The sequence below is a fragment of the Castor canadensis genome, chromosome 14, assembly GCF_047511655.1.
Source record: "Castor canadensis chromosome 14, mCasCan1.hap1v2, whole genome shotgun sequence".
In the NCBI taxonomy this organism is placed as follows: domain Eukaryota; kingdom Metazoa; phylum Chordata; class Mammalia; order Rodentia; family Castoridae; genus Castor; species Castor canadensis.
Window position 1 is genome coordinate 40,916,145 of NC_133399.1, and position 10,137 is coordinate 40,926,281.

The window sequence follows — 10,137 nt, forward strand, 5'->3', positions numbered from 1 at the left end:
CCAGTGTAGGGCAGAGGAGTCAGGGGAAGCATGCCAGGGAGAAAGGACGTTTGGGGCACAAGGCTGAGAGAACAGGGTCCTTGTGTTCTGGACCGAGCGGCCATGACCACCAACCACCCTGGGTTCTCAGGTTGTTGGAGAGTGTGGAATGAAGGGGACACCGAGGAGAGGATGGGCCTGTACCACAGGAACAAAGAGGTCAGCAAGTTGGAGACTCAGAGGCCCAGGGGACCTCAGCCATGTCTCACACAAAGGAGTCCCTCTTACACTGCCCCACTCAGGCTCGACTCACCAAGTACCGTGAGCCCCAGCTCAGGCTCACCTCTCAACCGCTCAACCCCAGTTCCGGGCAGAGCACTGGGACCAGCGATCTGCTGAGACTCCTCATACCATGCCCGCTGCTCCAGTGGCAGAGGGCGAACCGTGGCCTGAGGTCAGGGTCAAGCCAAAGAAACCACCAGAAGCCAGAATTCCAGGGTCCAACAGGCCCACCCCATCCCCCCAGGCCAGCACGTGGTTTAGGGTGACACTTCCAAAGTCCTTTATTGGGCCAGCAAGGCCGGGAGCTGCCCTCAAGAGTGGGATCCTACTGTGGAGTTTTGAGTCTGCGGTGTCCCTGCCCCTGTTCTGCCAGGGTGGGCGACCTCTGCTGGCTGGCTACTTGGTGTGCTCCTTCACGTACTCCCAGCCCTCCTTGGAGTACTGGACGGCCTTGGAAGGGGCCACAGACAGAGCCGACATCACCCTGATGATCCCTGTGGGGAGGGTGTGGGTGCCAGGTGAGATCCACCCCCCACATCTCAGCCAACCCCCAGGGAAGCCTACAGGCAGCAACTTCCAACAGGGAAACTGAGGCAGAGGCAGGGGAGGGGCTTGCTCACAGGACCAGCTCAGATGTGGCCCCAGCCACAGCCCTCCTGTTCTACCAGGCAATGCACAAGTCAGCCCTCCAAGGAGGCGCCGTCATGGTGCCTTTGCCTGGAATCTCTGCCCTGTCTCTTTTAGATCCACAAGGAGCAGAAAGAGAGAAAGACAGAAAGGGATGGCTAGGAAACCAGGGAGAGGAGCTAGGCTGGGGTGTCCGGGCACCCCCCACGCAGAGGCAGCGGCTTACCTGAATTCCAGGACTCTCGGATGGGGAAGTTGATCTTTGGCGGGTTTGGAAGCTGGGAAGAAAGAGGAGCAGAGGGGATGGAAAATGGGGAAGGGTGAGCAACGCCATCACCCCCACTGACAGAGGACACCAGGAAGGGATGGAAGGACCCAACGTCACCCCAGAGCTGACCTCCTGCCCAGCCCAGACCTCACTCCAGCGTTGGATACCTGTGGTAGCTGCAGGCCAGTCTGCTGGCACACGTACTGGCTGAACTGGTACATGGCAGGGGGCACCACCTCCTTGGCCTTCCGCAGGGCCGCCTCACTCTTGTCGCTGGGCCCCAGAAGCTCTTGGTCATAGACTAGGTAGACGGCGCCCCCAGCTACACTGCCTTTGATGAGGAACCTGTGGGCAGGGGAGGGGACAGAAGCTTAGTGGACACCGCAGGCCACCTACGACAGAATCTGACCCTCCAGGGGTCTCACAGTCCAGTGGGTGACATGCTAGAATGGGAAACAGAGGGCACTGTGGGACCCCTCTTAGACACAGCGTTCAACTAACATTATGCAAATCAGGGCCACTTTAACTGGTAAACCAACGCCAGAAAAGGAGACACTGGGTCATTCGAGGTCCTGCACAGTGCAGGGGACAGTGGACATTTAAGACTTTTGACCTTCCAGCAGCCTTCCAGCTCAGGGAGGGACCCTCAGCGAGCAACCCCCGTGTTCTTCGAAAAGTCCCCAGGCGCTTCCTGCCGGGCACACTCTCGGCTCAGGGTGCGAATTAGCATCAGGACAGCCACGAGCGGCGGGCGTTCCCAAATCACAGACACGGCAACTGAGCCTCGCAGGACTCTTGGCCACAATGGGTCGGACGACGAGGGCTCGCTGAGAGGCAGGAAGGAGGCGATGACGACTGCGGGAAGCTTGTTTCCCAATGAGCCCGTTTTCCTATGTGGGCCATACGGAGAGGGGCTGACACCATGCGAAGCAAAGGGAATGGGGGAGACTAAACCGATGGGAGTGGGTGTCTGCAGCAAGAAACTATCTCAGGGACTCGGGGCCCACCCGGCCCCACGCACCTCATAAGCGACCACACTCTGGCCACCATGGTCGCCCCGCTCCGCGCGCAAGGACACTCGACTCTCCCGCTGCTTCCGGTTACGGCGATTCAGAGGCTGCTGGGAGATGTAGTCCTCTTGTCAGCCGCAAAGGCCTCCGGGACTGGAAATTTCCTTAGCTTGGTAGCCGCAAAGCTTTCAGGGAAATGTAGTCAACAATATTCCAGAAAGAGCCGGGCCGCGACGCCTGATGGGAAATGTAGTTCGGCGGATTATGAAGTGTGAAATACAGGAGGCGTTGGGCGTCCAGAGTAAAGCCTGAAGGTGTTTCAGAAAGATGGAAGATCCTCTCGCGCCCGCGCGAGGGACTAAGGGCCCGGACTTAGGAAGAGGAAGCCTAGAAAGCAGTTGTCACGGCAACGCAAGGGCGGGTTTGTTCGAGAGAGCCGGGGCCTCGTTCACGTAATTGAGGCGTGGCTTCCCGTCAAAGGGGTACGGTCACATCGCGGCTGGAAGGGAAGGAACCCGGCATAGGCCGTTGCCTGGCAACGCTCGGGCGCGGAGTCTCAACGGCCAGCCCCTCCCCCGAGGAGTTGGGCTCAGGGTCACGTGACTCAGGACCCTACGGAAGGGGGCGCGGTCGGGGGGCTCAGACCGGACGCCGTCTGGAAAGGAGGCCGGAGGACCACGTTCTCTTCGATCCTAGGCCTGGATCCCACTACTGCTGTATGGTAGGGGAAACTGAGGCCCAAGTGAGTGAGTGCAAGGTCGAGGTGCGCGGTGAGCCATACGCCCCCTTTGTCCAGAAGGGAAGCTGAGGCCGGGCGAGGTCAAGGTGGCCAGTGCGTTCTGCAAGTCTCCTTCCCCTAGTTCCTCCCGCATCCTGACCTAGCCGCTTCAGCCATCCATCTACCCGTTCTTTCCATCCGCCCATCTGTCCATCCATCTGTCTACCTGACCGTCCATCCATCCATCCATCCGGCCCCCCGCCCCCGCTGGGCTGCTGTGGTCAGAGGATATGAAGAGGGTTCAGCCCTGGGTCTCATGGGCTGCCTGTGAAAATGGGGTGATGGGGGCGCGTTTCTCGCTAAGGGCACGCTGGCTCTTGCACGAGGAAGATTGAGGAGTTTGCTCTTCAGTACTGTACTGAAAGGATCAGTACACATGTGAGAAGGAGCCAGACTCACCGGCCCAGGTGAGGTTTGGTCTCCTTTTGAGCGGTGAAAGCGCTGAGGTTTGAACCTGGAAGGGGCACAGCCCGATTTTTGTTTTTTTTTAACGAAGATCCTCTTGGCTCTGTCAACAGGAAAGGATGGGACCTTGGGGATGGGAGAACCAGGGAGGAGGTGAGGAGGCCAAAAGGATGGAGGGGAATCAGGCAGAAGGCAAGGTTAGGAGTCCAGGAGGGAGGTGAGGAGCCCTGGGAGAGAAGGGACCAGCAGGGGCTAAGGAGTCTCGGAAAGGCCCAGAAGGCAGTGGGGGTAAAGAACTCAGGGCTGCCTGTAGAGGGGGAGACCCCAACCCCACCGCCTCCCCCTGGGCCCTCTCAGCTTTCTGGATTTGGGAAGCTCCCTCCCCTTGTCTCATGGACTTCAGAGAACGGTAATCCCAAGATATAATGGGCCTGTAGCCTTTACTGAGGAGACCGATGGCCCTGACACTTTAAGAATGCATCCCGTAGCCCAGACCTGAGTATCTAATCCTAGATACTCAGGGGGCAGACATCAGGAGGAATGGGGTTCGAATCCAGCCCAAGCAAATAGTTCAGGAGACCCTATCTCAAAAATATCCAAGACAAGACTGGTGGAGTGACTCAAGTGGTAGAGCACGTGCCTAGCAAGCCTAAGGCCCTGAGTTCAAATCCCAGTACTGCTGAGAGAGAGAGAGATTTGGGCTTTTTTCTTTTTCTTTTTTTCCTCCCTGGAACAAGTAAATCAACCCACAAATCTCAAATCATATCCTAACCCCAGGACATCCAGGCCCGAGTGTCAACCCTCTGAGCATCTCCAGACAGAGTTCTCTCTGGTTGTCCTCAGTCTCAGTCTCACGCACAGTTTGGGACACTGAGGAACCCACTCAACAAAACTAAAGCAGGTTTCTCTTTCCTTCCTGCCCTCTAGGAGCTGACAGTCCAAGAGGAGAAAGGGACAGTGAACATGTAACAAATTACCAAGATTCTTTCAGGTAATGACAGAAGCTGAGACAGGATGAGTTAGGGAAAAGCTGTAGGAAAGCTAGCCCCAGAGTTGGGGGACACTTATTTAGGAGTATGTCATTCCTGTGAGCTGAGAGTTGAAAGAAGAGTTACTTTGGGGAAAAGCATTCCAGGCAGAGAGAACAGCGAGCACAAAGGCCCTGGGGCAGGATGGTGAGTAGTATCAGAAGGAGGGAGGCAGCCTGGCTCTAGTGGCTCACCTGTAATCCTAGCTACTTGGGAGGCTGAGATCTGGAAGACAGTGGCTCAAGAGGTAGAGCATCTACCTGCTTTACAACCTGAGTTCAAAAAGAGCCCAGTCCCACCAAACAAAAAGAAGAAGAAAAAGAAGAAGAAGAAGGGTGGGGGATAAGAACACATAGCACACAAAGTCCTACCCAATAAACATGCGGCCCTGGCCAGGCCTGTGCAGGCCTCCCTCTCTCCTGCTGCAGGCCCTCGGAGGCAATGAAGGTGCTGCTCCTCACTGGGCTGGGGGCCCTGTTCCTCACCTACTACTGGGATGACAACTTCGACCCAGGTGAGTGCTCGGGGTGGGGGAGGGAGGACTCCTGGGGGCTGTCCTGTCTCTGCCCCAAGCCTGACCACCCCTGCTCCCAGCCAGCCTCCAGGGAGCCCGTGTGCTGCTGACTGGGGCCAGTGCTGGTGTTGGTGAGGAACTGGCCTATCACTATGCACGCCTCGGCTCGCACCTGGTGCTCTCTGCCCCCACTGAGGCCCTGCTGCAGAAGGTGAGTCACCGTATTTCCCCATTTCCAGTTCAACGTGGGAAGTGGAAGGGGGAGGACTTGGGAGGAGAAAGAAGGGTGGGTTGCTATTCCTGCAATGATTTAGGCTTCCTGTGTGACCTCGGACAAGTCACTTAACCTCTCTGAGCTTCAGTTTCTTCATTTGCAAAATGGAAACATAAAAGTACCTTCCCATGGGTTACGGGCTGGGCAGATTCAGGAAGACTGGACGTAAACCTTTAGGAGTGTTTCTGGGTAAGTGGGGCATTGACAGTGCTCAAGCCACACCGATAGCCAGGGGTCTCAAACCTGCTCAGCCTCGGTTCTCCCACCCTTAGAAAAAGAAGAGCCGGGCGCTGGTGGCTCACGCCTGTAATCCTAGCTGCTCAGGAGGCAGAGATGAGGACGATTGCAGTTTGAAACCAGCCCAGGCAAATAGTTCTGAAGACCCTATCTCGAAAAAAACCCTTCACCAAAAGAGGGCTGGTGGAGTGGCTCAAGGTGTAGGCCCTGAGTTCAAATTCCAGTGTGGCAAAAAAAAAAAAAATATGTTGCAGGTGTTCAAGAGACGCCAAAAATCTGAGCTCTGGGAATGATTTGAGTGGGACCTGAGACGGAGCAGGCATGGGGCTTCAGGCGGGATCTTCCATGTAGCGGGCAGGTGGAGAGGAGCCACCTGGGCAGAAGCCCGCAGGCAGCTCTGATCACCCCTCTAGGTGCTAGGGAACTGCCGGAAGCTGGGCGCCCCCAAGGTCTTCTACATCGCAGCGGACATGGCCTCCCCTGAGGCACCCGAGCACGTAGTGCAGTTTGCTCTGGACAAGCTGGGTGAGGGGCGGGGCCTGCAGTGGAGGCCAGGACCAGAATTGGGAGGGAGGGGAAGTAGTTACGGGTGTCTGCGGGCGGGGACTTACGGGGTCCTGGGGCTTGCAGGGCGAAGGCTCATTGCATTAAGGGGTGGAACTCTGGACAGGGCCACATTCAATGGGGACGAAACTTTGCAGGATTAAGGGAGTGGGTAGAGCTCGTTGATCTCAGGGGGCGGGGCTTCGTGTGGCCCAAGGCGGGACTTCAGAGGCTACCCAGTACTGACCGGCCTTTCTGGGCTAGGTGGGCTGGACTACCTCGTGTTGAACCACATCGGCAGCACCCCGGCCGGCATGCGGTCCCGCAGCGCCCAGGCCACGCGCTGGCTCATGCAGGTGCTCCGCCCCGCCGCGGCTCCGGCCCCGCCCCTCACCCTCACAGGCCCCGCCCGAGACCCGCCTTCCCCCTGGACGTACTCCTTCCCGCCTCCATTGGGTTCTAGGCCCCGCCCTGGCTGTCACTTCTTCCCGCCTCCGTCCTCGACCCTGCCCATCTCAGATCCCAGGCTCCACCCATCTTGGCTTTTGCCCCGCCCCGAGCTGGTACCCAGCCCTCTGGCCCCGCCCCTGGGGTCCTAGACTCCGCCCCTAGCTGGCGCTCCTCGCGTCTGTCCGCGTGCCCCGCCCGCTGGGGCGTAGGCTCCGCCCTCTTCTGGGCGCCGCCTCGCCCAGTGACTCGCGGCCGCCACCTGCAGGTGAACTTCCTGAGTTACGTGCAGCTGACTTCGTTGGCGCTGCCCAGCCTGACAGACAGCAAGGGCTCCCTGGTGGTGGTGTCCTCGTTGCTCGGTGCGTGTAGGCGGCTGTGGTTCGGCGGGGCTGGAGTGGGGAGGTCTGCGGGTTCGGTGCGCGCGAGCCCGCGGCAGGCGGGAAGGCTTCCTGAAGGAGGCGAACTCAGCCGCCGCGCTCCCGCGCCCCAGGCCGCGTGCCCACGTCCTTCTCCACCCCGTACTCGGCGGCCAAGTTCGCGCTGGACGGCTTCTTCGGCTCGCTGCGGCGGGAGCTGGACGTGCAGGACGTGAACGTGGCCATCACCATGTGCCTGCTGGGCCTCCGAGACCGCGCCTCCGCCGCCGAAGGCGTCAGGTGAGGCCCGGGCGCGAGCGGGGGGCCGTGCAGCCACCGCCGCGGTCCCCACCACGCTCTCCCGTCCCCAGGGGCGTCACGAGGGCCAGGGCGGCGCCCGGGCCCCAGGCGGCCCTGGCGGTGATCCGCGGCGGCGCCACGCGCGCCTCCGGCGTGGTGTTCCCGTGGCGCCTGCACCTGCTCCGCCTGCTGCGCGGGTGGCTGCCGCGCCCGCGGGCCTGGTTCGTGCGCCAGGACCTCAACGTCTCCAACGCCGCGGCAGCCTGAGCCCCGCCGGGGCCGCCTGTCCACGTGCTCTTGCAGCCAGGACGCTGAGAGACACCTCGCGCCGCCACGACAGAACAGCGAAATCGAGACACGCACCCACGCGCACACCAAGGCCCCGAGACAATTGCAAAGTCTTGGAATGCTCAGCTCAGCCTTTCCGGCCGTCACCATGACAGCGTTGCTCCCACTTTGCAGATGAGAAAACTGAGGCCCAGGGGAGTGGTGTGACTTGGCCCAGTCTGCTTCTTCCTGGGAGCACCAACTACCCCGCAGCTGAACTTCTGGTAGTCTTGACACCGCGGGGAGCCTCTCGGCCAGCTGCCCACCTGATGGCGGGCCGAGCAGGAGAGCGGTTCTGAGCTGGACTCCGCCTCGTGTTTCATAATAAAACTTCTTCCCTTGCAGTACATCCGTGGTTCAGCTTCTCAGGCCTTCCCATTTGTGTGAGTGGGGAGACGCGCAGGAACTGCCCACCCATTTCCCAGGTGGAGAAATGGAGGCCGAGACACAGAGGCCAGCCTCACTTGGGGAGCCGGGTGGAAGGAAGGATGGGTTTGCAGTAGTGGTTCGCGGATCAGTGATAGCACATCGGGCCCTCACCCTTGACAGCCACCGCCTCAGAACATCTTTGCGGCCGGCGGTCGGACCCATTCGGGGATGAGGACCCTGAGGCTTGGAGAGAGGGCAGTAGCAGAAGCTGGGATTCCCACACTAGACTGTCCCCTCTCCCTGCCCCCCGGTGCTGGGATTGACCCCAGGGCCTTGGCCCGTGCTAGGCCAGCGCTCTACCGTTCGGGCCATGCCCCGAACCCACATTGTTCCCTTTCGGGCAAGGTGTGGGCCTGTGTGTAGCAGAGCAGGTGCAGACAGCAAAGCAGTGATGCTTGCATACAGGAAGCAATTACGCACAGAATGAATGCAGAGTGCAAACGCTGCTACTGTGGGCTGTCAGCTTAGAAAGACCCCAATCGGGCCAGCCCGAAATTGAGATTCTCTTGGAGAATAGTGGGATTGAAAGAGAAAAAACGGGGACAGGGGCGGGTGAAGAAGAAAATACAGAAAATTCAGAGCCTTGTTTGCACCAAATGATTCAAAATTATTTAGCGTCTCATCCTTGCACCACCTTAAATTCCATGAGATGCCACCTGGGGGCGCTGCAACGGCTCTTTTCATGAAAACTTCCGTTCACGGAGGTTTTCTTTGGTGCCAGATACCAGTTCAGCATTACTATTACCCTTATTCTACAAATGAAAATTGAGTTTCTCAGAGGTTCAGTTGATGGCACGGGGTTAGCCAACAGGGGCTGACATGGGATTCACACTTATTTTTTTCTTTTTGCAGTACTGGGGTTTGAACTCAGGGTTTTGCGTTTGCTAGGCAAGCACTTTCCAACTTCAACCTGTTTTTTTTTAATTTTTTGAGATAGGATTTCACTACGAAGCCCAAACAGGCCTGGAACTTGCTATGTAGTCCAGGCTGGTCTTGAACTCGTGATCCTCCTTCCTCCTCCCCTCCAGTTGCTGGGATTTCAGGCTTGCACCACCACCCCGGCTGAGATTTGGACTTGAAAAAAAAAATCTCTACTAGGGATTGAACTCAGATCCTTGCAAACGCTCTGCCACTTGAGCTTCGTGCCCATGGCATCGCAACTCTAGTTACCTGCAGAGGGGTGGCACCGCAGCAGACAGCCACACGCACAGACTGACTCGGTCTCTGGCCCGCAAGCGTCATCGCGCATGCTCACGAGGCCGCAGAACCCTCCCGCCGCCAGGGGGCGCGAGCGGCCTTCCTGACTCTCTGGCCCGCTCGCTCGGATGGGAGTAAATATCCCAGAGTTCCGCGCGGTCCTGGCCCTTCCGCCCCAGAAGCCATTGAAGACCGGCAGGTAGGTCGGTTTCTACGCGGGTGCCATCCGCCGCCATCCGGCTCGGCGTGTCCTTTAGACGGTGGCTGGGTGCGGCGAGCGCGCCGGAGGGAGCCGGGACGCGGGTTTCCGGGCGGCAGGGGCCGAGCCAGGACTCGCCGTCACCCTATTTCCCCCTCGCCTCTCGCAGCCATGGCTCTGCGCTACCCCATGGCCGTGGGGCTCAACAAGGGCCACAAAGTGACTAAGAACGTGAGCAAGCCGAGGCACAGCCGGCGCCGCGGGGTGAGTGCCGGTAGGGTCTGCGGGTGCAGCTGTGGGGCCGCGGCGGGAGAAGGGCCGAGGTTGCCGCACCCTGGGCTGTCCCTGCCGGTGCGGGCGGAGCTAAATCCGATTTAGCTCCGATGCGTGGAGGCGAGCTTGGGGTTTTTACGCACGTGTAGGAGTTTGCCCAAGGTGGGAATGGTGGTATCCTGCTGTGTTGCCTCCCGCCTCTGCCCCGGGTATTTTGGGCTTGTTTTTGCGGGCTGGGTGGTGGTGTGGCACAGGGCCGGGTCGCCGGGCTCTGGGAGGCCAGGGTCCTGACTGGCCCTGTCCCTTAGCGCCTCACCAAGCACACCAAGTTCGTGCGGGACATGATCCGGGAGGTGTGCGGCTTTGCGCCCTACGAGCGGCGCGCCATGGAGCTGCTCAAGGTCTCCAAGGACAAGCGGGCCCTCAAGTTCATCAAGAAAAGGGTAGGTGGGCCGCCGGGCTGGGCGGGGGCGGGGCCGGGTGGGCGCAGCTGATGGGGGCCTCCTCGTCCACCCGCAGGTGGGGACGCATATCCGCGCCAAGAGGAAGCGCGAGGAGCTGAGCAACGTGCTGGCCGCCATGAGGAAGGCAGCGGCCAAGAAGGACTGAGCCCTCACCCCCGATGTCCCCACAATAAATGTCTCCGTTCACATCAGCCCGT

At 59.6% G+C, this 10,137-nt stretch overlaps 3 protein-coding genes across 13 annotated transcripts; 2 read left to right on the forward strand and 1 right to left on the reverse strand.

The window, feature by feature from the left end:
- Nucleotides 1–524: 524 nt before the first annotated feature.
- Micos13 (mitochondrial contact site and cristae organizing system subunit 13) lies at nucleotides 525–2,333 on the reverse strand. The gene is made up of 4 exons (XM_020166496.2): nucleotides 2,178–2,333; nucleotides 1,324–1,501; nucleotides 1,115–1,166; nucleotides 525–755 (listed from the first exon to the last, which is right to left on the reverse strand). The coding sequence occupies exons 1-4, from the start codon at nucleotides 2,204–2,206 to the stop codon at nucleotides 658–660; spliced, it is 357 nt and encodes a 118-aa protein (XP_020022085.1). The 5' UTR covers nucleotides 2,207–2,333; the 3' UTR covers nucleotides 525–657.
- Nucleotides 2,334–2,419: 86 nt separating this feature from the next.
- Nucleotides 2,420–7,461, forward strand: Hsd11b1l (hydroxysteroid 11-beta dehydrogenase 1 like). 11 transcript variants are annotated; one of them, XM_074054406.1, is made up of 11 exons: nucleotides 2,420–2,908; nucleotides 3,249–3,351; nucleotides 3,463–3,502; nucleotides 4,277–4,340; nucleotides 4,774–4,891; nucleotides 4,972–5,102; nucleotides 5,816–5,927; nucleotides 6,210–6,301; nucleotides 6,661–6,754; nucleotides 6,886–7,051; nucleotides 7,123–7,461. In XM_074054406.1, exons 5-11 carry the CDS (start codon nucleotides 4,819–4,821, stop codon nucleotides 7,316–7,318), a joined length of 864 nt encoding a protein of 287 aa, XP_073910507.1. In that variant the 5' UTR covers nucleotides 2,420–2,908; nucleotides 3,249–3,351; nucleotides 3,463–3,502; nucleotides 4,277–4,340; nucleotides 4,774–4,818; the 3' UTR covers nucleotides 7,319–7,461. The 11 variants fall into 11 exon arrangements, with proteins under 11 accessions (XP_073910507.1, XP_073910504.1, XP_073910505.1 ...); XM_074054403.1 differs by having other exon boundaries at nucleotides 4,806–4,891; XM_074054404.1 differs by having other exon boundaries at nucleotides 2,420–2,887; nucleotides 4,806–4,891.
- Nucleotides 7,462–9,057: 1,596 nt separating this feature from the next.
- On the forward strand, nucleotides 9,058–10,131 carry Rpl36 (ribosomal protein L36). The gene is made up of 4 exons (XM_020166516.2): nucleotides 9,058–9,203; nucleotides 9,373–9,467; nucleotides 9,785–9,919; nucleotides 9,996–10,131. The coding sequence occupies exons 2-4, from the start codon at nucleotides 9,375–9,377 to the stop codon at nucleotides 10,083–10,085; spliced, it is 318 nt and encodes a 105-aa protein (XP_020022105.1). The 5' UTR covers nucleotides 9,058–9,203; nucleotides 9,373–9,374; the 3' UTR covers nucleotides 10,086–10,131.
- The last annotated feature ends 6 nt before the right edge of the window (nucleotides 10,132–10,137 follow it).